The sequence below is a fragment of the Sebastes fasciatus genome, chromosome 8 (genome assembly GCF_043250625.1).
Source record: "Sebastes fasciatus isolate fSebFas1 chromosome 8, fSebFas1.pri, whole genome shotgun sequence".
In the NCBI taxonomy this organism is placed as follows: Eukaryota; Metazoa; Chordata; class Actinopteri; order Perciformes; family Sebastidae; genus Sebastes; species Sebastes fasciatus.
In genome coordinates this window covers 23,372,680-23,396,726 of record NC_133802.1, presented here as the reverse complement: position 1 = coordinate 23,396,726, position 24,047 = coordinate 23,372,680, and the positions used below count along the sequence as shown (strand labels likewise).

General features: G+C 41.0%; 1 protein-coding gene across 1 annotated transcript; it reads right to left on the bottom strand.

The window, feature by feature from the left end:
• Positions 1–664: 664 nt before the first annotated feature.
• Positions 665–24,047, bottom strand: avpr2aa (arginine vasopressin receptor 2a, duplicate a). The gene is made up of 7 exons (XM_074644440.1): positions 23,684–24,047; positions 22,311–22,384; positions 11,368–11,753; positions 6,087–6,332; positions 5,746–5,892; positions 4,192–4,756; positions 665–2,632 (listed from the first exon to the last, which is right to left on the bottom strand). Exons 3-7 carry the CDS (start codon positions 11,749–11,751, stop codon positions 2,430–2,432), a joined length of 1,545 nt encoding a protein of 514 aa, XP_074500541.1. The 5' UTR covers positions 11,752–11,753; positions 22,311–22,384; positions 23,684–24,047; the 3' UTR covers positions 665–2,429.

The window sequence follows — 24,047 nt, the reverse complement described above, 5'->3', positions numbered from 1 at the left end:
CTACAAATGAACTCCACTTTTATGATTTTTGAAGTGTGAACGCAATCGCCAGAAGTAAAAAGCTAACGTTAGGCTATAAACAAAGTACACCAGGCTGTGAGAACACAAGTATACACAATGAGGCTGTGATGATATCGTAGAACAAAACATTTAAATCTCTTAAACTTGTGTTAACCAGAGACCTTATTTCAGGCATCTAACTAAAAACCCATTAAAAAAAAACATAAACTTCAAGACGAAGGAACCGGAAGTGCTAAAATGCTCAACTCATTTCCGGGTTTTAGGACTCATTCCTGCAGCACTCTATAGGGAGCGGGTCCTCTTCGCGGATTCTGCCATGTTGCTCCGCCAGGTTACTACAGTAGCTCAGAACGGACAAACCAAACACTGGCTCTAGAGAGAGCCTTTCACGTTTTTACGTTACCTGAAGGCCACCATAGTTCTCCAACACGCTTGTGAAACTGCAGTAACGTGAGCCGCAGAGTGCAAAACCATGGTAAAGCCAGCCGCCGTCTGACTTCTGCTGCTCCTAAAGTAGTGTTATTGTGGTAAAGATGGCCTCTGAGCGAGGCGAACAGCGTTACCATGGCGGCTCACGTTACCGTCGTCTTGGAAAGGGAGGAGTGAGCGGAGGGGTACTGACACTATTTACAGGAATTGGAAATAAATAGAGTGACCACATACAATAAATTCTAATCTTATTTTATACACACAGAAAGTTATCACATATACGTACATACTGTACATGTACAGTAGCTTATATAATCATACTTTTATAAAAAAAAAAAGTCATAACATTACTATTTTAAGTCTGTCATGCAGTTGAGGGGCATAATACATTACTCTTATATAAAACTGTACATGAACATAAGGCAGTACCAGGAACTGAAATATATACTATATATATATATATGTATATTTATAAATTCATAAATTCTTTTATGCAATAATAAATAAAAAGAACAAATGGCTTGTGGTGTGATATAACCAATGATTCCTGCTCTGGTGGTAGCTCTATCTAAGAATTACATGGCTGACATCATTCAGAGATTAATCCAGTGAGGGAGGCCCCTCTGAAAATGTCTTCTGACATTACAGGCACTTGGTTTGAGCGGGAGTATTTCACTGTTGACGTGAAGTTTTTCTTTCTAATGACATGCAGTAGTTTTTTCTCTTTACACCTAATATGTCTTATCTGCTGAAGCTTTGTAGTAAGACCTGAACTGATTCTACAGTCGAGCTTTAAAGAATCTTTGGTTTGACATGCCCTTGTTTTCTACTACAGTAAGCTACACATATGCGACCAATACAATTGCATGATTTGCATTCAACGTTTTACACAAGATGTAATAATATCTAATGTGCCTTATATTTTCAATAAATATACTTTACATTGTTCATCACTGTGCGTGGAATGCTGTTTGTTTCCTTCCTGCATCTTCATGTTCTTGTTACCTACATTGAGGAGAGTGTCACAGGAAGGTGATTTCATGTACCTCATGCTGTGTTTGTATGAAATACAATCACATAATTGGGTCCCGGTTGGTTGCGGAAACCTGGATTGTTCATTTGTATTCTTCGAGGCTTAATTTGTGTGTGTGTGTGTTTCAGTCTGCATTAATCCACAGTATTCCAGTTCCTCGTGGGACAGTGTCTCGACTCTACTGCACCGTCCTCATGAGTGAATCTCCGTCCATCTTGCAAACAAATCACTCTTGCTCCTTGGAACCGGATTCCTCCTGAGCGAATATGAATTCAGCCTCAAGCATCCGCCTTCTTTTATTCAACAAAGTTTGTTCACATTATTAGATTTCTACTGCAGCCTTCTCATGACCGCTGCTGCAGCTATAACATCCATGTCATCCCCTGTCTGTTCTCAGTCCAACAGCAGTCTGCATGTGTGTCTCTCTCTTAGCCTGCTGCTTTGTTTTCACTACACCCATAGCTTTGGCTGCTGCTTTGTACATTAGGCGTGCCGTAAGGCCATTAATGCAGTGATCCACCCCTCGCATTCCTGCAGCTCTGCTCCGTCTGAGCAGAGAATAGAGTTTTTCTCGTATGAAACGATAAACAGGGTCCCACTCAAGCAGCTGAGATGAAAATCTCTTTGCTTTCAAGGCCATTTTCCATTGCAGATGTTGTCACTGACAAGCCACCGTATATTCCCCAATGCCCTCATAAAATGGTGTTGACATCCTCAATGACGCCATTCCAGTGATTACATATGGAGGACTTGTTGACAGTACAGCTGTCCTTTGTTGTTGATAACATCTGGTAGAGGTCAACGCGCTGTCCTCTCATGCTGCGACGCCGGGGGTGGCGGTGGCGGAGTCTTGCGCAGCAGCATGTCCTTGCAACGGGGCCCGTGTGCACCCGTGCATGTCTTCTCGAACATGTCTCTGTGTTTGTTTCCGTCTCATCAGTCTCTGTTAGTACATGCTGTCCTTGGTGGTGGAGGTGTGTGTGGTGGTGGAGTCGTCGGGCAGCGAGCCGCGGCGGCCAGCTCGCGACCGACACTGCAGCAGGTTCTGCAGTTCTCTGGACACGCTGCTGGAGAAAGCCGTGTAGATCCACGGGTTGGTGCACGAGTTCAGACTGGCCAGCAGCATCAGGATAGTGAAGGCCACTCTTGCTGAGGACACACACACATACACACACATTATAAGACAAGTGCACATGGAAATGCAGGGACAAGTACATATGGTGCCTTCAAATGGGGTCGTGTTTCCATATGAACGCCCCTCTTGTGGTATTCACAACCTTCAGAAGTGGAAAGCTTCTGAAAGCTCAGAGTTCGCGACTTTTGACAAGTTTGTTGACGTTGTCAGACATGGCGGAGGATACAAGTTGATTTTTAGGTGCATGATAAGTTAATATATTGTAATTTTAGTCGTACATTGTTTTTCTTTGTAATTTTATGATATGTCTGAGGAAAATGTTGATATCACCGACGGCCTCATCTCTTTCCTCTGTCATTATGCATTTCCTGCATTATGTTACCCACTTGCTAGTTTGCTAAATTGTTAGCCTCTTTGGCTTCTAGACGCCGACAGTAACGTTAATATTACCATTGCTTAGCAGCGTTGTTCTTCCGACGAACGCCAAGCATATTGTGTACGCGAACTTCTCATGTAAACACACGTTTCATTTGAAGGCACCAACATAGCAAGCATGTACCTCTGGGGACATCTGGGGACAGCCGATCACAGTGCTCTCTAAACTGTCAATAGCTGTAAATATCCCAGAGGGACAAAATCCTGCATACTTCCATTTTCAGATGTTTTCCACTGGTAATAAAGTCTTTGACGTAATAACTCAAGTATGCTTTTTTCACTAGGGCCAATTAAGGACAATAGATCAGGAGAAACTGATTATAGAATACAAAGCTAATAATAATCAGCGGTATGTGTGTGATGGAGATAGAGGCTGCCTTCCAGTTAGGACTCATTCATGTGTATGTGCGCTTGTTTTTTGCATGTGAGTACACTTTGTATATGCAAGTATGTGTGTGTGTGTGTGTGTGTGGGTGTGTTTGTGCGTGCAGGTCTGCTTGTGATTTCGACTATGTGTGCAAGATGCTGGCACGGATCATTGTTGATGAAACGACAACATCTGGCCACGTTGCCAAATCAGCAGGGGATGTAAACAGGTTATTTATTGCCCTCTGATGTTTGTCTTTAGCTTCAGATCAGAGGTCACACACCCAGTCCATACCATCAGCCACGACTTAAGGCTACGCTATCCTTACTTGCTTCATCATCACTGGCTGCCAGTAAGGACATCAACAGATGCTGTTTGTGTGCCAAAATGTACAGAGGCCAGAGTCATCCAGGGGTTTCTGGTTGAGGGTCAAAACAAACATTGTTTTTGACCTCGTATTTCACTCACTGTTGCCACATCTCAGCTGGAGCTAGGTGTCCTTGGAATGATGAGTGAGTATTTAGACTCACTGGGATGGACAACAGCATTGATCAGAGGTTGTTGTTATGAAGCAGACCCGATCGTTTAGCTTTTGCTTTAGTACAAAACAGTTAGGGTTTGCACATGTAGGGCAATTAAATGGATAAACTGGGCTAAAGAAGATCAATCCATCTGAGAAAAACAACTTACGTGATTCACTGGCAATGGTTATAACCCACACACATGGGTGAATGTTGCAACGTATCATGGATAAGCATGTGTGTGACTGACCTTGGTCTGGAGGGTTTGGGTCCCAGGCCGCCCAAAGCTGGACAATGAAGTAAGGCGACCAGCAGATAGTATAGACCAGCACAATGACCAGGGTCATCCTCACTGTCTTGGACATGGCTTTAGTGATGCTTGGAGGCGGGATGGATGGAGTGGGAGGGCGGGCGTAGTCGAGGGAGCAGCGGGGTGAGCCGGAGGCCGGCTCGTAGGACGTGTAGGAGTCTTGGCAATCAGAGCCGTTCAGTGTTTGCTGCTGTGTGGACAATGCTGTTGTCACATGTTCACCACAGGAACTGTTATACTGGATAGCGGATGGTGCATGGTCGTAACACTCGCCCACTTGGCTGTTATTGTGAGGGTTGTTATTCACACCCTTTAAGAGCTGTCCTCCTCCTCTGCTGTCCCTACCCCCTCCTCCGGACGCCCGTCTCCCCCTCTCCCTGGCCCGCTCGTCCTCCTTCTTGAAGCTGTGGAAGCGGAAGAAGATCTCATTCTTCTTTAACTCAGCCGTCACCATCCTCTCTGACTTTAAGTAGATGTTATTGTGAATCTCTCGGAAGATTCTTATCTGAAAAAATAGGATTATTGTCAAGAATTAGCACAGTTTAATATGAGGGAAACACGACTTTCCATCATTCAAAGACACTGAGGGCCCGAGGATTAAGTTTTTACGTGAGAGTGCCAGATTCAGATGCTTGTCTTTGCTCTTTGCAGACAACCTTGTTTGCATTTTGGCTTCAACAGTGGCAGGAAATTTGAAACGAAAGAGAGAGAGTGTGTGTTGGCCTTCGCCGTCAGCCATAAACCAGTGTCAGACATTTTTATGCAACGCCGCTACTCTTCCACTCTGTTACAATCAGAGAAGCTCCCATAAAATGTTATTGCAGCAAAATGATCCGTCACGCTCTCCTGAGAAACTAAAACAATCGTTTTAAATGGAATAATAATAGGACATTCATGCTTGTAGCTATTCTTAGTTTATTTCGTTTTACTGATTTTAAGGTTTCGTTGCTCTTCTGCCAACTTTTAAAAACAGCTTCATGAGGGCACGATTTAGACACTGCAAGGAATTACTTCCCTCTGCAGAAACTACATCATACTTCTAAAAAGGTGTCCAATGAGGCCTCTCGATTTGAAATCCGATAATGAAAAAAAGGTCAGGGGTTCTATGTTTGGCTGAGATCTGGTACATTCCACTTCCTGGCGGGAGGTTCTCCGAGTGGGCAGATTTTCTGAGCAGCCGTCTCAGCGGTGGTTCTCCAAGTGCTGTGTTAATTAGGGGAAAGAGCTGGACCCTGGAAATATCTCTCCCTAAATAGAGCAGCAGTGCTGATGGGAGGCGGCCCAGAATGCCTATCCGCCATGGGATGCTACATAACACCAACCACAGTCCCCAACGGGTTATCGAACAAAGCCTGCCAAATGCACCCGCCATGAAAGCAAAACAGAATTTCATTCATGCCACTCATTTCATTATTGCCTTCAGCGTGTAATCCTATCAATAGAGTTTGTGGGCGGTGCAGAGATTGCGAGCCAAGCTGTTATATCCAGTATTACCTGACAGATGGTGATGATGAGAGCGGGCAGGACGAAGACAGCCACGGTCATCCAGGTGACGTAGGCCTTCAGCCCCCACGGCTCAGCAAATTTACCCCAGCACTCGAACTCTCCGTCCGCCACTTCTAAGCGAGAGAAGATGAAGACCTGACAGACAGAGCAGAAGGAGGTTGGTCAGAACACCCGCAGATATGACCGTCAGCTTCCTGCTCCATTAGCTGACCTGCAATGACCTCACTGAGCTAATAATAGACCAACATCTTGAGTTCTACTGTAGAGTTATCATTTCCTATTTCACCATGTGTCTTTGTGTGTGTGTGTGTGTGTTAATCCCTCCCTACCTGTGGTATGCTGAGGACTAGCGCCAAGCCCCAGGCCACCATGACGGGGGTGTTCCAGCGGGACATCGATCCCCCACGGTAGGCTTGCAATGGGCAGCAGATGGCCTGGTGTCGGTCTACCGTCATGGCAACTATCATATAGGAGGAAGCAAACATGCCCACAATCTGCAAGTACTTGATGGACCGGCAGAGAAAGTCGGGCCCCTGGAACTTCTCTGTGATGTCCCATATTAGCTGGGGAAGAACCTGGACACAGATTAAAAAAGAGAGTTATTTATATAAAAGTGTCTCTGAATAGTGGAGCTTTATTCCTTGTTTGGCCTTTAGAAATGTAGAAGAGAAACACTCTCTTATTATCAACAAATCCCATGAAAAGACCAAAACCAACAATGAATTGATCCTTCTATCAAGTATTGCCTGAGTCATTTTATGAACGGCCTGACTGTAGATCCCTGTGATCGGATAAGGATTGGTGATACCACCGTCACTCCAAGGTAGCTTGTAATTTGTATCATTGCTGGAGTCGTGAATAGGGAAAGAGATGATGACTGAATTGTACACAGATTTTTCTTTAATTGATTTTATGTATATGTGTTTTTGTATGTGTATATACTGCGTGTGCGTATATGTGTATGTATGTATATATGTATACAGTATAAATATATATATAATTAGATTTTATTTTATTTTATTGTTTTAACTTTTATTTATTTTACTTGTGTATATTCTTTTTACTTATATATCTATTTTTTGTATATATGTTTTTCCTGTATCTATACTGGCTTATTTTATATTAATATTAGATTTATTAAGTTTCTTTGTACCGAGAATGTTATTATTAGGGACATTTGTGAAAGTTTGTTCTGTTGTTTCAAATGAACAAAAAAACAGTAAATATAATATTGAAAAAAAGTATTGCCTGTGAAGCCCAACCCTGATATAGCCTATCTCTCCCATAGACCTCCATTGTTGTCCAAAAACTAAAACATTGCTGCACTGGGTGATATGTTCCTTCATTACCATGAACATGGGTACTATAGTTTATTTCACAGGATCACATACATCCTTCAGCCGTAAATACTCTCTATAGCAGCAGTTCTCAACTTTTTCATGTCAAAGACCCCTATATTGATACACATAGGTCACTCAGGACCCTCATTTGATAAGATTTCCCTCCATTGACCTCCATCGAAGAAGATGTTGATTGTTAGATAAGATTAAGACCAGAATACTATAGTTGTTAACTACAGTTGAGGAGATAACCGTGGAGGAAGAGAAACCTGAGAATAGTCACTTGTATGTCTCTTACTCACTGAATTAAATAATGAAAATAAACTATTCCCTGTTTTTCTGGGAACTCCCTCAAGGACCCCTGGGGGTCCCAGGACCCCTGGTTGAGAACCACGTGCTCTAGAGCACCAAATGTGTGAAAATATTTTTTCTCAATCGCTTTGGCTCATTTTTCAAAACAGTCTTAACTCTCTCTAAACTGTAAGTGCAGTTGTTACAACTGTTTGATGGGACATCACAACTCTATTGCATGTTTGCAAAAGGTAGTAACTCACCCAAAACACTTCATTATGCTTCAAAACATAGTTATTGTGTCAGTAAATTGGCCAATGCCACTAAAATTAAAAAATTGTTGTCATCGTAGGGTTAAAATGTTTAGTTTTTTTCACCATTCAGTCAACCCTGGAAATGTTTCTTATATGCAAATCTTTTTTTTGTTTGACTTTTTATTGACACTGACTGCTGGTGCATCTGCGGCCAAAGAGCATATATTGCCAAGAAGTGATCGTCAATTGCTCGTTCCATTGCAACATCAGCGCCCAGCAGCATTATTTCTATTCTACTGTCATATTCTACCGAAATGGCCTGTGTTGAACAATGAAACATTATAAATATAATAATAATAATGCGGTTGTCTAACATCAGATTTAGCACTACACAGTACCAATCACAGCTGTGGAGGCACTGGTATGGTTCTTTATATGTAAGGCATTGATGTATGTATATATATATTTTAATATTTATATTTTTAATATCTTTTAATCATGCCTTTTTATAGTGCTTCCTGTATTGTAATGTATTATATGTAATGTATTGTTGTTATTTTATCTTTTTTCTTATCTGGACCTTGAGTCTGCAATAAAGTTTGAATTGAATTTAATTGAGTTTAATTGAATTTTCAGTCCAAAATGGCAACAGCAGCTGTTGTCAAAAAAAACAAACACCGGAGATTTCTCTCTTTGTTTCTCTACTCTTTGGCTGCAGCAGGTCTGCGAAAGTGATGACGTTATTAAATATTTGCTTCGCGGTCGAGTTCACGGTCCAGTGCGACTTCAAGTAGCCCTACTATCAAATTAAGTTATCACACAGGGGGTCTGGTTATACACTGGTTAGCATTATTATACCTCGGCATAGTTAAAACTGTGTTGTATCTATCTTAATTAATGACTGATATATAGCAGCTAAGTGACAGTGACTTCTGTGTTCACTGAGGAGCTTCTACCTTCACAGGTGTGTGAGGACTTTCTGCTGTTTGAGACTGTTTATTAATCTCTGATGTGATGGTGGAGCCTCATTCAGCTCAAAACGGTTTGAGTTTGAGGAGCGCAGTGGACTGGTTATACTGGGACCAGAGATGCCGAGTGGACTGGTTATACTGGGACAGAAGCGCAGAGTGGACTGGTTATACCGGGACAAGGAGGCCGAGTGGACTGGTTATACTGGGACCAGAGAGGGAGAGTGGACTGGTTATACTGGGACAGGGAGGCCGAGTGGACTGGTTATACTGGGAAAGGGAGGCCGAGTGGACTGGTTATACTGGGACCAGAGACGCTGAGTGAACTGGTTATACTGGGACAGGGAGGCCGAGTGGACTGGTTATACTGGGACCAGAGACGCTGAGAGGACTGGTTATACTAGGACCAGAGAGGGAGAGTGGACTGGTTATACTGGGACAGGGAGGCCGAGTGGACTGGTTATACTGGGACCAGAGACGCTGAGTGAACTGGTTATACTGGGACAGGGAGGCCGAGTGGACTGGTTATACTGGGACCAGAGACGCTGAGTGAACTGGTTATACTGGGACAGGGAGGCCGAGTGGACTGGTTATACTGGGACCAGAGACGCTGAGTGAACTGGTTATACTGGGACAGAAACACTGAGTGGACTGGTTATACTGGGACAGGGAGGCTGAGTGGACTGGTTATATTCTGGAGTAGAGAAGCTGAGAGCCTGGAGCAGATTGTGGAGGACGTCACGCTGCTAAAGACTTGCTGGGTGCTGTTCAGACAGGTGAGTACAACAACACACTGCTGAACTCTCTAGCAACATAGTTGCGTGTGCGCGCTATGCGTTTTTAAAAAACATAGAAACAGCCTATGGTATAAACCAGGGTTCTGCAACCTGCGGCTCTTTAGCCCCTCTCAAGTGGCTCTGAGGAAAAGAAAAAAATCTGAGATTTGGAGAATTAAGTCGTAGTATTATGAGAATAAAGTCATAATATTATAAAGTAGTAATTTTACCTGTTATTTTATTTTTTCCTCGTAAAGTTATGATTTTATTCTCGTAATATTACAACTTTTTTTCTCGTAAAATTATGACTTTATTCTCGTAATATTACGATTTGTTTTCTCGTAAAGTTATGACTTTATTCTCGGAATATTACAACTTTTTTTCCTCGTAAAGTTATGACTTTATTCTCGTAATATTACGACTTTTTTTCTCGTAAAGTTATGACTATTCTGGAAATCTCAGATTTTTTTTTGCCTAAAATGGCTCTTTTGATAGTAAAGGTTGCCGACCCGTGGCCTATGGTATAATCTGTGCAGTCTCTCCTGTGCTGTGTATTTCTGGCTGCAGCCACTGTGGGATTTATATTGTTTACATGTCCATGTTGTCCTCTCTTCTGCTTTGTTGATGTTTTATTTTTACTGTTGATTCTAAAAGAAGTTTCAGTCCATAGCTCGTTTTATTTATTATTGGTCATTTTTGTTTAATTGGCTACGAGGAAGGCAGTTGTATATTTATAATTGATAGCAAGTTGTATGCACAGACTGCAGAGTTCCCTTCTGTTGGTTTGGACATAAGGGGTGTTGTTGCTGATCTTGTTCCACTTGTGTGTAAGTGGACATTTAATGCAATGTATTTTGTACCTGAAAGATGTTTTTCAATTTAAAAGTAGTATCGTATATTCTCACCCCCCTCCCTTTTTAATGAATATCACGCAGTAACGTATAGAGTACGTTTTAAGTTACCTACTTTTTACTTAAGTACATTTTTACAAAAGTACTTTTACTTTTACTTGAGTAAAATGTCTTTAAAATAATAGATAACAGTTCAACGATTGAGTACGATATTCTAGTACTCTTTCCACCTCTGAATAGGACACATAGGGCCTATAAAACAACACCAAGACCTGTCAAATACAGGTGTGACAAGCTGAAACACCTTACAGTTCAATGCAATATAGAGCTGAATTCAATACCAGTTTTATAATCCAGAATGGTCTTTTAGTGGTCACAGCCACATTGAGGCAGTATACCAATAACATTAATAGTACAAATCACAGTTACAATGGCAACTTGTCCGAAGAAGTAAATAAAGAACAATTTGCTCTATGTGTCATCTTAAACAGATGTTACAACCGACTTACTACTCACTAAAAGGCCAGATGTTGCTTCCTGAATTGCATGAGTCATAAACAAATCTGTATAATGTGGCCAGAAGACAAGCCTTTAATTGTGATTTAATGATAGTTTTTGGGATAATCTTTGTAATTTTTTAGATCTCCGGAAGAGATGAATCATATTTTTCGCACGATGAATGCTTCAACAAACTGACTCGGCGATTGTATCTATAATTATAAAGTTTGTCTGTTATTTTGCCCACTCTCTTGATGTTCCCGTCATGGTCTCAAGTAACTCATGAACTGACCTATAGGGCTGCAACTGATGAATATTTTCATTGTCAATTAATCTGTTGATTATTTTCTCAATTAATCGATTAGTTGTTGGGTCTATAAAATGGTGAAGATGTTAATCAGTGTTTCCCAAAGCCCAAGATGACGTCCTCAAATGTCTTGTTTTGTCCACAACTCAAAATCTATTCAGTTTACTGTCATAGAGGAGTAAAGAAACCAGAAAATATTCACATTTAAGAAGCTGGAATCAGAGAATTTTGACTTTTTTTTTCTTAAGAATTGATTATCAAAATAGTTGCTGATTAATTCAATAGTTGACAACTGATCAATTAATGGTTTCAGCTCTAAACTGACCTGAAAGAGGGCCACCACCAGGTCAGCCACACACAGGTTGACCATGAACACATGCATCGGCGCATTGTGCTTCCTCCTCCTCAGCAGCACCCACAGCACAAAGCTGTTCCCCAAGGTGGTGAGAGCCAGAATCACCCCGAGTACCGCGATCTCCGCCCGGGCCAGACCCAGGTCCCTCATCCTGGGTTGGGGCACGGTGTGAGGCGTGGTGGTGGAACCATTCTCAGGGAAGATCCCAAAGAAGGATCCCCCGCTGTGAGAGCTGTTGAAGGAGTTCAGCTCAGAGACAAACAACGGCGAGGAAGAGAAGTTGTTCCTTCCTGTGGCGACCAGAGAGGAGAGGGCTAACCCATCCCAGTCCGTTTCCACACTGATGCTTTCCATTCCTGGAAGACAGACAAACAAAGTGTTATCATGAGAAAGCCAATTAACTCTGCTTTATTTAGATGAAGCCCTGCGCAAGAAAAACAGGAGTCAGGGTCATAAGACTGTCTTGAAGTCTACGAAACACAGATTTGATCAAAACACAAACCGGTTACTTGTTTAGTGTTATCACTATATCAATGTCATGCCCTGCCTCTATAATCAAATTTCCTCTGGTTGTCCTCAAATTTGTCAGCTGAGAAATCTTCCCTGATCCTATCGCTGAGAGCTCAAATCATAACACTTGAGCCTTTTATTTAAGATACATAACTAATGACGTGAGACGCAGGATTAATCATCACATCTTTTCACACTAAATTGCTTCTTTTACGCAAGTTGACTGCGAGTAATGAAAGCCAGAGACTGTACCAATCAGGCTGCCGTGTAAATATTGTTGTGTTTTTGGTGCTGTCTACAATTTTTTAATAAGTGCGTCCGTCTCACAAAGCTGCCAGCTCCGTTTGACGCAAGTCCAGAATAGTTTATTTTCTTTTTTCATATTTTCTCAAGGTTGATTTGACAGCTTTCCCCTCCATCCCACCATTCTTATTCCTTCACCTCCGTTCTTCATAATCGCTCTCATACCATGCTTATCCCCATACATTCCTGCTCTCCCCTGTTTTTGTTTCTTCCTCCCCTCCTCTCTTTTTCTTTCTCTGCTCTCATACATCCTGTCATTCTTTTCTCTTCCACTACTCACACTCTCTCTTGATCTCAATAAACTTCATGTTTATTTTTCTTTGCTTATAAATAAATGGCTCTAAAGAACAGAAAGTTGATAGGAATGAAAGATGACAATTTACGAAACAAAGTCGTGGGATGCTGGGGGAAGCCTTGGTCAAATAAACGGCACGTAGGAGAAAGTCTGGGAGGAAAAAACGAAGGGAGATGAAAGAAGAATGATGGAGAAAGAAAAAAAAATGGCACAGAAAAGGAAAAACAAAAGACTTGTAAAAAGAGGATAAGAGAAGGTGGTGAAATAAACCTCTAAAGCGAGCTATGTACTGATACAAGTGACATCATGTATTATTTTGACTAATGTGCAAGGAGAGGTTAAGTAAACAAATGATACACTGAATGGTTTCTACGTCTAAAAATAGGAGGAAAACTGTATTCATAATATTGTGCAATTGAGTATGACTAACAACACATTACAAGGTTGTTCTCACTACTCCACTGAGTCCTAATGGCCAATTTGCTAGTAATATGGGTGTGTGAGATAACACAGCTGAACATATTGTCAAGCGTTACATGCTGGCTTTGCCAGAGGAATGTATTCAGATGAATGCATGACAAGCCAGGCCAGCTGGACGGGACCTCCCAGCCCAGCAGGAAGGCAGAGCTGTGGGTGAAAAGAAGGGAATCTGAGTGGAACTGTTTCTCTTAAGTCCGACAATGACTCTTTGGTTTTAAAGTGGTAATCCTTAAAGGGGACCTATTGTGCTTTTCCTTACTTTCTGTCATATATATATATAAAGTCCTGGTTGATTTAGAATTTCTATGTGAGTGAAAACAATGGAATTGTGCTTAGAGTTTAGCAGTCAGGTTTTTTTTGTTGATACATGGGCTTCGTACAAAAACACATACTATGCACTACATACCCAAAAGCTGTACTATCGTTCAACATACTTTTTTGTGAATAAACAGAAGTATGTACTGAACTGTAGTCTACGTCATCACTTCCTGAGAGCCTCCTTGACTATTGGCATTGACCTTGAATAGTTTGGATAGGTCGTCGGGCAGCGAGTCTCGTGAGAGTTTTTGCAAGTTTTTGCATGTTTTCGCAATTTGCGGGTTACTTTCTAGACATGACCCTCGTGATGGTTGTAGACGTGTAACCATGGTAACCCGTGCCGACCTCATGTGACCAAACAGATGATTTGTGAGAATCAAAGTCTGAATTAATTTAAAATATATATTACACCAACAAAGGGAAATCTTTATACTTACACTTAAATTGAAGCGTTATTGATGTTACAGAGCCGTCTGCTGCATTGCATCGTGGGATATTCATGCCGCCATAGTGTCCAGCGTTACATACTGTAATATTTCACGGGGAATTGGATGCAAATTGTGTTCTATTGGTTCCATACTAAGGTTTCGGACGTAATAAAAAATCGCACATATTGTTTCAGCGTACTGAATTTAGTATGGAATTTCGGGCGCAACTGTCAATTTTTTGAGTGTATACAACGGAGAAAAACTGTAATACAGCATTTTTTTCTGGGACTGTTGCCACAGACGCCCAGTTTGTATTACTACAAATATATAAATATTGCAATACTTTCATCAGTGGGCCATAGGCTCAATCACCATTGTGTTCCCTCCTTTGGTGATAAATAGATATTTATTTAAATGAAATTCTTCCGAGATTGCCTCTGTATGTGAATCCCCGTTGCCCCACCAGGCGACCACAACACAGCCATAGATAGTTAAACTAAGCCTAACTAAGTTTTTAGTATTCTGCTCAAATATTGGCCTTGTCCAAAGGTCCTTTGGATCAAAGCTAGTAATATTCTTTCTTATTATCTGTTCATTATTTTTTCCTTTTCAAGTTTTCTTTTTTTTTTAAATTAGGGGGTTTAGACAACGAGGCCTTTTTTCATCGAGGAATCTCCTGGCCTCTCTTCGTCAGGACCCGAGGAGCCTTGTGCCCCTTTCTGTAATTATAGCATAATTCATGAGAGGATTCTTTGTGCTGCTGCAGTCCTTTATCATAGCCACTATATAATCTCATTATGTTGCCTATATTTGCACTTCTCTGATGTGAGAAATCCTTCTTTTTCAAGTATACCTCTGTGAAGTATAAGGTGTAATGACTTGGGGAGGAGGTAGAAATTGATCAACTCAATAGTAATGTCAAATTAATATCCTCAAATTGTATTCAATAAAATGAAAAGGATTAATAACTCGTAAGAAAAACCTTCTGTAATGGTGTCAAGACTTAAATAGGGAAGTGTGTGTGTGAGTCATTTCCTCGTGAGCAGAATGACAAAGTCTTGTTCCATCTCTAAGTCTTGTTCTGTTTTTCTGAACTCCTGAAGGACACAAAGTATTTCTCCGAATATGCTCGTGTCTCATTTGCATGGCTTGTGCGTCCAAGAAGTCAAGATGGATTGTCTTCAAATTGCTCAATGGCTCCACTACAGGAGACCCACGCATAGCTCAAAATTTTCTGGCACCGATGTCTCCTGTCCTCAGAGGAAATTCCTAAAACTGAGGGTACTGCTGAATGCAGTTTATGTATTCCTTTACATACCCCGTCTCTGAAAATAGATTCTGCTTTGCTTTCTCTTTAATAACACCAGCACAGCACAGCTCTCCCATCTGTCTGATCAAGTCAATGCAAAGCACAAATTATTCCATCTCTCTGTGCTGTAGACATTGCTTTTAGTAGTTAGTGAAGTACAGTAGCTTCCTCTCTTTACTTTAAGGCTTTCACTTTGATTAATGATGCAGTCGATTTCCTCTCTTGCTTTCCTACCGGTGTTCAACCATCCATTTCCCTGTCCTCTCCATCCTATACCGCACACAGGACTAGTGCCTCAGGGAGGACAGGAACAGGTAATTAAAAGTGAGCAAGAAAACATTATGGCTACCAAGCATTCATGTCTTTCAACATCTCCGTCCTCTTTTCTCGCTGTTCACACATGTTTTGGTCATTCCCTTTGACAAACTACGTCATGTTCCAGCTATGCCGAGATCCCAAAACTATCTGTTTGTGTCGAAGTCCTCTTAAACCAAATGGACTTATAGACTTATAGGATTGTGGCTGGTTTCAGGTAACTAAAACTATTTTGAACAAAGACATAGTTTTAGGCAACAAAAAAACAATAACATCTTATTTATTGTGTTTAGTTGCCATTTTTGTGGATTATTTACAAATGCAGGCTATACAATTATAGAGTTTTTTAATTTTTTCTAATTTCTGTCATTTACAGACCCAAACAGCCATTGTTTTCCATTAATTTCCGTATGAAATGAAAATGAATCAGCAGACTTGAAACGTATATTGCATAATATGCCACAGTGAAAATCAGGTCTGCATTAAAGGAACAGTGTATAGGATCTGGCAGTATCTAGCGGTGAAGTTGCAGATTACAATTTCTTCCGTGTGCCAAGCGTGTTGGAGAGCTACGGTGGCCGACGCCAAAATGCGAATGGCCCTCTCTAGAGCCAGTTGTTGTAAGAGCGTGTGTGTACCTGGGAAGTGAGTGGTGAAGCAAGAGAGAGTGCGGCGGTGAGAGGAGCGAGTAACGTTATCGACTCCGGCCCAAGCTGGAGAAGCTAACAGTGTTTGGTTTGTTCGTTCTGGGCTACTGTAGAAACATGGCGGACTTCGTGAAGAGGACCCCCTCCCTATGTAGATATAGACGGCTCATTCTTATCTAACGAAATCACAACGACTCTTACTTACGGGTGATTATACACGAAAGAAAACATACTTATTAATATTATATTCCATTTCTAAGAATAGATCCCCCTAGTTATTACACACTGTTCCTTTAATATCTGTCAATGTTGCATTATTGTTGCGTGATAATGCACTTTGAGCACAGATTGATTTGAAGTCTGCACTAAACTTGGACAAAAGTCAATGCAAACTTGATCTGCACTGTGAAGGTTTACATAACAATCATGATTGTTAATAGTTTGATAATGTGTGAACATGACTGGAATACAATGTGTGTCTGGAATGGTGCACAAAATACATGCAAATAACACAGAAGCAAGGTTTGCAAAATAGGTAGTTGTGATGTAAAGTGTAAGGGCTTTGATGCAAATCCACTGTTAAGGTTTGTACTCAAAATAAGGAACAGCTTTTTAGCAAGAAATTGAATACAAGTAGAAAACATGAAGTGGACACTGAACTTCCCGTCCTTACTTTCTACTGTGGTTGGTTGTCAAAATATTGCCCGTCTCTTGTTCTGTTTTGACGTTTCTTGCGTGTCAAGAGAACCACATATCTCTCACTCTGTCATGCACAGACTTCCTTATTTTCATTAAAGGCCGTGACACCCCAAGCCGACGGTTGGCTGTCGGACAGTTGGGGCCATTGGTGAGCATCTGTTGGCCTAGTTTTTGCAGTGTGTCCCTCAGCGTCGGCTGTCGGAGTTTTTTTGCCCGATTCAGCATGTTAAATCGGTGGCTATTGTTGCTTAAATTAATCAGTGCACGAGAAGAGAAACAGAGTTGAGGAAAGCAATCAAACAAGGAAAGTCAAGAGGACACACACAGAAGGCTCTTCTCATTTTTCATCTTCATCACATCTGATCGTTCCAACACACGAATATTTTCACAGCAACATGGCCGTCTAAGTGCTAAGTGAGAGTGGTGTGAAAATGGTCTGCAGACACCACTTTGTTTCATGTACAGTATATATCGTAACAACGAATTGTGTATCCGCAGTCCTCGGTCGCAGAACGTACGTGGTAGTTGGCTGTCGGCTGTAGCCTTTGCGCTGTGTTCAAATGCAACTTTTTGGCCAAGACAAAGGTGACGTTAGGCGATGCAACAGTCGGCCTTCATCGCCGCTAGTCCTTTGGTGTGTCTGGGCCTTTAAAGACACTGACCGTGTGAATTCATCCTGGTTGGCAGATTTAAAGCTAATCAGTAGCTAATATGAAATGGTGGTGGCATCAGTGGCAGACAAACAGGTGCTTAAGCCCTGGGTGCAATAATCCAAACATAATGAAAGATCCGTCCCTTCCCCGCCTGTCTTCTATGTGCATGTCAGTCCCCTGATTAGTTCACTTTGACCCGGTTTGACCCAGTCTGATTAATGAGGACTTCTCTGTCCTCATTAGCAGCCCAGTGTACACTCAAACAACCTGTCGCTAATTTCCCCCTTTAATTAGCTCTTCTTCCTCTTTTGTATTCCTTCCACACACCTGTTGTTTCCTCTTTCTCACATTCATCCACCCACTCAGTTTCTCTCCTTTTGTCCTCTCCAATCCACCATCTCCTGTCAGTATGGATCAAAACTGAAGAGGAAACTGTTTCTGATATGCTTATTATGGCCAGCTGCGACAGCGACGCTGGTATTGTTTTCGCCTCGTGAGTCTGTGTGTGAGTCATCATGGCAAAATATGATCCTGGAGAAGCCTACTGTAGCAAGAACTACCACGGAGGCGGGTTTGAGTACTTTGCCAGGTGTTTACATTTCTGTCTGTCTGGACAGATTTTGTCGCTGTGATAATGTCGCAACCGTGCAAAAACAGTCATGAAACTTTACAGATGTGTTGTTGAGATCAAAATGAAAGTTGAGTTTGAATGGGTTTGGTCCAAGCAAGGGGGGCGAAGGGGCCATCGGACCCCACTTTACTCCTCTGGCTTGGTTTGGCGTCACAAATCTTTTAACACGGTCTCCTACAAAATTACGTTCCCATACTAAACTGCATTCTCAGTTACGTTTTTAGGGAAACAAAATTTCTCCTGGATTACGGTCGCAGTTTTAAACATGTGGTTAACGTTTTAAATTGAAACATAACAAAACAAAAATAGCAACAACACTACTTAATTAGGTTTAAGCAACAAAACTTAGGTTTAGTACTTAGGTTTAGTTTAAAAAAAAGTGTCATGGTTTGGCTTGAAATGACCATGTTTCACACGGGACATGAACAGCAGTCTCCTGGGGGAAAGTTCAGTGTTAGTTTGACTCGTCCAACACACCTCCCGCCCACCCATGGTGGACTTTCTTGCTTGTTACACTCGTTATGTAACTCTCAATAACATTATTTTTAAGGCTGTCAATCGATTAAGATCTTTAATCATGATTAATCTCATGATTGTCCATAGTTAATCACGATTAATTGTAAAATTAATCACACATTTTTTATCTGTTCAAAATGTACCTTAAAGGGAGATTTGTCAAATATTTAATACTGTTATCAACATGGGAGTGGGCAAATATGCTTTCTTTATGCAAATATATGTATATATTTATTATTGGAAATCAATTAACAACTCAAAACAATGACATATATTGTCCAGAAACACACATGTACTGCATTTAGCATAAAAACATGCTCAAATCATAACATGGCAAACTGCAGCCCAACAGGCAACAACAGCTGTCAGTGTGTCAGTGTGCTGACTTGACTATGACTTGCCCCCAAACTGCATGTGATTATCATAAAGTAGGCATGTCTGTAAAGGGGAGACTCGTGGGTACCCATAGAACCCATTTACATTCACATATCTGGAGGTCAGAGGTCAAGGGACCCCTTCGAAAATGGCCACGCCAGTTTTTGCTCGCCAAAATGTAGCGTAAGTTTGGAGCGTTATTTAGCTTCCTTTGCGTCAAACTAGTATGACATGATTGGTACCAATGGATTCCTCAGGTTTTTCTAGTTTAATTTGATACCAGTATTTTCACTCTATCTTTAGATCTGAGCCCGCTACAACCTAAAAATTGAAAGTTGCGTTAATGCGCTAAAGAAATTAGTGGCGTTAAAACAAATTTATGTTAACGCGTTGTTATTGCGTTAACTTTGGCAGCCCTAGTTATGCACGTAATTTTCAATAACGTTGCTATTACTCATAACTGTCATTAATGGTTGCGCCATATATTCACCTGCTCTGCGTGTCGCTCGCTGTACTACGTCACTTGCTGCGGCCGTATTGTTGATACGTCAAAGATAAACTCAATCCACAACAACGTACATTTACCTCCGAACGTAATTGAGAATGCAGTTTAGTTGTATGTGAACGTAATTTTTAGGAGACAGAGCTGGGAACTTTACAGGTGTGTAGTTGAGATCAAAATGAAGGTTGAGTTTGAAGATGTGTGTGGTCCGAGCAAGGGCGCTGGAAGTGGGGAAGGGCCCCCCCACTTTATGCCCCTGGGACGATTTGATCCCATCACAAGATGGTCTCTGTTTTCTCTCTCTCTGTCTCTGGTTTCTGTTTTATCGTAATTATCATCCTCATTAATAGACATTGGCAGCAGGAAACAGGAATAAAATGACCTGGCCCAATCCTGAAAATAAACATATGAATCAAGCATTAGAGCACACCATGCGATATACTTGAGCTTTTGTATTCTTTGCTGCTTTTCTCGGTGTGGCTGGGGACTTTATTTACATACCGATCAATAGATTCTTGCACAATAAAGGTCTGAATGAGTCATGTGGTGCCACACGCTGGGCTGTGCAGCATTTCATCTGCATGTTAAAGCAGATATGACCACGCTTTCTTCTTCTAGCCCCACATATCAATAAATTAGATCCCATTGGCGCTCTCACATGCAGCATACATTATGTTCCCCACCTGAATGAGTCGATTCAATGATAGGTGGATGCTCTATATATTTATGCATTTCAATTTGAGGGGGCACCAGCTGTACTCATTAATTCAAAGCTCTGTATCCATGATTTATTCCTCGCTCTCAGTGGGTATCACTCAGATTCCAGCCCATGTTGGCAATAAAAGTAAACTCTGTTATTCTATTGTCTACTATTTAAACAACCCATTAAATGTTAATCACGGGGCCACACCTCATTGCACACACTAATCGAATCATTACCTGCCCGCATTTCAGCTGTGTGGGCCGCTACACGAGTGCTGTATTCACAAACATCAGCATTAGTCTGTTTCCATAATACAGTGTCCAGTTGACAGAACTCTGTAGGTCTTGTGTTAAAGAAGAGCTCTTATCAGCGCTGATAAAGCCTGTTCACAAGACCACTGACTGTTGTTCTTCTTATGTATCATTAACCAGCACACTGCCAACAAACATGTGACCTAAACAATAAAACACTAACTTTTTTTCACGTCACACAACTGAAGTCCTGAAAAATAGGAAACTGGGCGGCACTGTTACCACATCAGCTAAAACAGGCCTAGACGTTAGCTGAATCCGTGCCACACAATGAAATGATTCCCTGTAAGAGAATTGACCTTGAAAATGACTGTAATGATGATGATGATGATTTTTCCTGATGGGGGCTGCAATCAAGGAAGTCTATTTTGTGCATATTATAGATTGTGCCAAGCACAAAAAAGAAGGAAATTGTATGATTAACGGAAAACAACCCTTTTAAAGTACTTTACTTGATACAAACAGCCTCCTGCTCTCAATCACAACAATGATTCTGCCAAACAGTGATTCGTTGAATCAACAGACTAGATTTCTTTACAGGTTCTCTCTACGATATTCAGAGCATTAATATATTTTATTTGCTATGTAAAGACATAGAGGAGAAATGTCTACCTGAGCAGAGAATGAAGTCACTCTCCCTCCGTGTGTGTTGTAATGTTCTCCGTGCTTTGTTGATATATCTGAGCCAGTCGTGCTTTTAGTGCATGTTCATGGATGTGAGCGTGCCCCACTGGCTACCTCACGACCGCCGTTCTGCACTACTCTCATACGGCGGTTACAGCTCATAACGCCATCCCCGATCGACGGTGCCGTTTTCCCCTCAGGTTAACACTGTTAGCTCTATCATAGGGATGCTAAGTTAAAAAAAAAGTTCTAACCGATAGCCGACCCTCGTTAACCAATTATTAACCTTTAACCGACAAAATGAGTGCGCTGCATGCAACGTGCCAAACAAGCTGCCCAGCGGCAATGATAAGCCGACGCACAAACAGGTGAAATCCATAATTTATCACCAGCTGCAGTGTATGCGTAAAACAGACAACCCAGTTCACCCCACCGGGAGAGTTAGGAGTCACAATGCTCCGTGTATTGTCGTGGACTAATGCAGCCACTTTCCCAGTAAAAGTCTCCAACGCATCATTTAGTTTAGCTGCGAGGTTGTCAGCTGTGTGTCTGCCTGGTGTAAGATTAGCGAGTGTCCGACAGACCGTGTGTACGTGCTACGTTCCCAGATGTAGCTTGCAAGCTTGTAGCTTGCTGGCGGCTTCATGCTCGCCATTGTCCCAAACATACGGTCTGTCAGCCTGGTGTAATGTTTGCGAGTGTCCCCTCTGAGTTTTGCTCAGCTTTTTATTTCATTTTTAATATTTCTTTTAACCGTTTAACCGATAGCATTAATCAGTTAAAATTCTTAATGTTAATTATAAACATCCCTGCTCTGTCAGCAGTGTTGCCGTTGATTTCACTATTAACACTGTTAGCTACGAGCCGCCGGCTCATCCGTTGAGAGCCGTAGGGAGACAGTAGAAATGCTCTGAATCTTGCATTTTGCACCTTTGATTGTTTAATTGCTATTACACAAGTGGAAACTGCTGCGATGGTAGATACAGGCTTTCACTGAGAATCAAAGCTTAACGCTAAAGAGACATTTTTAATTTCCATGCATATATTAAATAATTAGTAGTTCTGTATAAAAACCAGGACAAATCAGGCAATTAACCATTTTCTTTGAAGACTTGCAGACCCGTGTGAACCATAAACACACAGCCGCTCTGGGACCACAAATCTCCTTCTAATCATCTAAAGACCTTTGATTTTGAGATAGGGGCAGGACACACACATGCACAAAGAAACACACACATGCACATAGAAGGAGAGCACCCCAAGGTGAGTATATATCAACTCTGTCGCCTCTCACCTTGTTGTCAGTGCATGGTAAGCTTTCTCACGCGTGTCCTTTTCTCTCGGTGTGTTTCGCCCCCGTCTCGATGACTGTGGGACAAAAGCATTAAGAGCCATTACCATTACAGTCCATTAACATTACATGAGAGAGCAGATCACATGAACGACCTGACTTTGAGGCCCCTGAGCTTTTTTTAATCCACGGAAAAAAAAACTTAAGAAGACCACAGGCATGTTCCATTAGACTGTGCCATAAAGTATATCAGTATATATGTCTGTGACGAACGTACTGTATATGTTAACATATATTATGTTGAAATCAATACTGACAATCATGGTATACTGTGAGTATCATTACTTACAAATCATTACTACATCAAAAGCTTTATGAATATGTCAATTCTTTTGTTAAATGTTCAATCACTTGAAATAAACAGATGACTACACTCAAAAACTGTTAATGTATGTATGTATATAGTTATATAAGCTTCTTTTCAATCCAAATAGTTTATTCAAATTTTTCCAAATACCTAATGTATAATCAATACATTAATTAAATTCAGTCATAGGTGTACTTTCCAAAACAGGTGTAATGTTATAGCACTGTTTCTAAAAACAACTGTTTTCTATTCTTCTTATTATTATTAATTATTAAATGACACAGATGTTCTTTCTTTTTAAAGATTTTAGGATAAACAAGACACTGTTTTGTTTAGAGCTGCAACGATTAATCGATTGATTGATTAGTTGTCAACTCTTATATTAATATATAAACTATTTTGATAATCGAAAGTCAAATTTCTCTGATTTCAGCTTCTTAAATGTGAATATTTTTTGGTTTCTTTACTCCTCTATGAGAGTTAACTGAATATCTTTGAGTTGTGGACAAAACAAGACATTTGGGGACGTCATCTTGTGCTTTGGGAAACACTGATCCACATTTTTCATAATTTTCTGACATTTTATAGATCAAACAACTAATCAATTAATCGAAAAAATAATCCCATCGATAATGAAAATAATTGTTAGTTTCAGCACTAATTTTGTTCTCAGTATAAATCTTATATGTGATATGTGTATATATGATGACATCATGACAAATTAGTGAAAAATAATTTATAAAACACTGAATCCAGAGCTTAGAGTGTCATGTGTCTCCTGCGGACATGAACTTCTGTAGTTGTGCATAGAGATGACCTAGATTAATCAGCAAACAAATCACTCACAATGTGGACAGTTTGAAGTTCCCACAGACCCCTTTGGCTGCAAAGTGTTTTCATTGATTAGAGAAGAATTATTGGAGGATTTTAATTTGAAGTAAACCTAATTATACTAATAAGCATTCAAATCAAACAATCACCACAATAAAAGTAAATTTAAGGGACTTACCTGTTATCCACTTGCAGCTGTGTGACAAGACGTGGTCAGAATTTAACCCAAACCATTCACATCCTCAGTGCTGTCAGTCCGTCCTCTGAGTGTGATATCAGCTGGATCCTGAATGTCTTATCAATGTCTTATGAATCAAAGCCAGGTAGTTTTATAAAATCTTTCTGTCAGTGTGAGAAACTAGTTCTGCGAGCTCCTTTGTGTGCCTCCGGACTGTATTGTCCTTGCTGCATGGGGAGTTCACAAGTATATGTCAGAGTAATCCATTTGATAGCCATGCTCGTCCCGCCGGCTCCTTGTGCGTCACGTTACGCTCTCGCAATGTGTGCTGCGCCTCCAGCACCACCAGCAGAAATGAATCTGA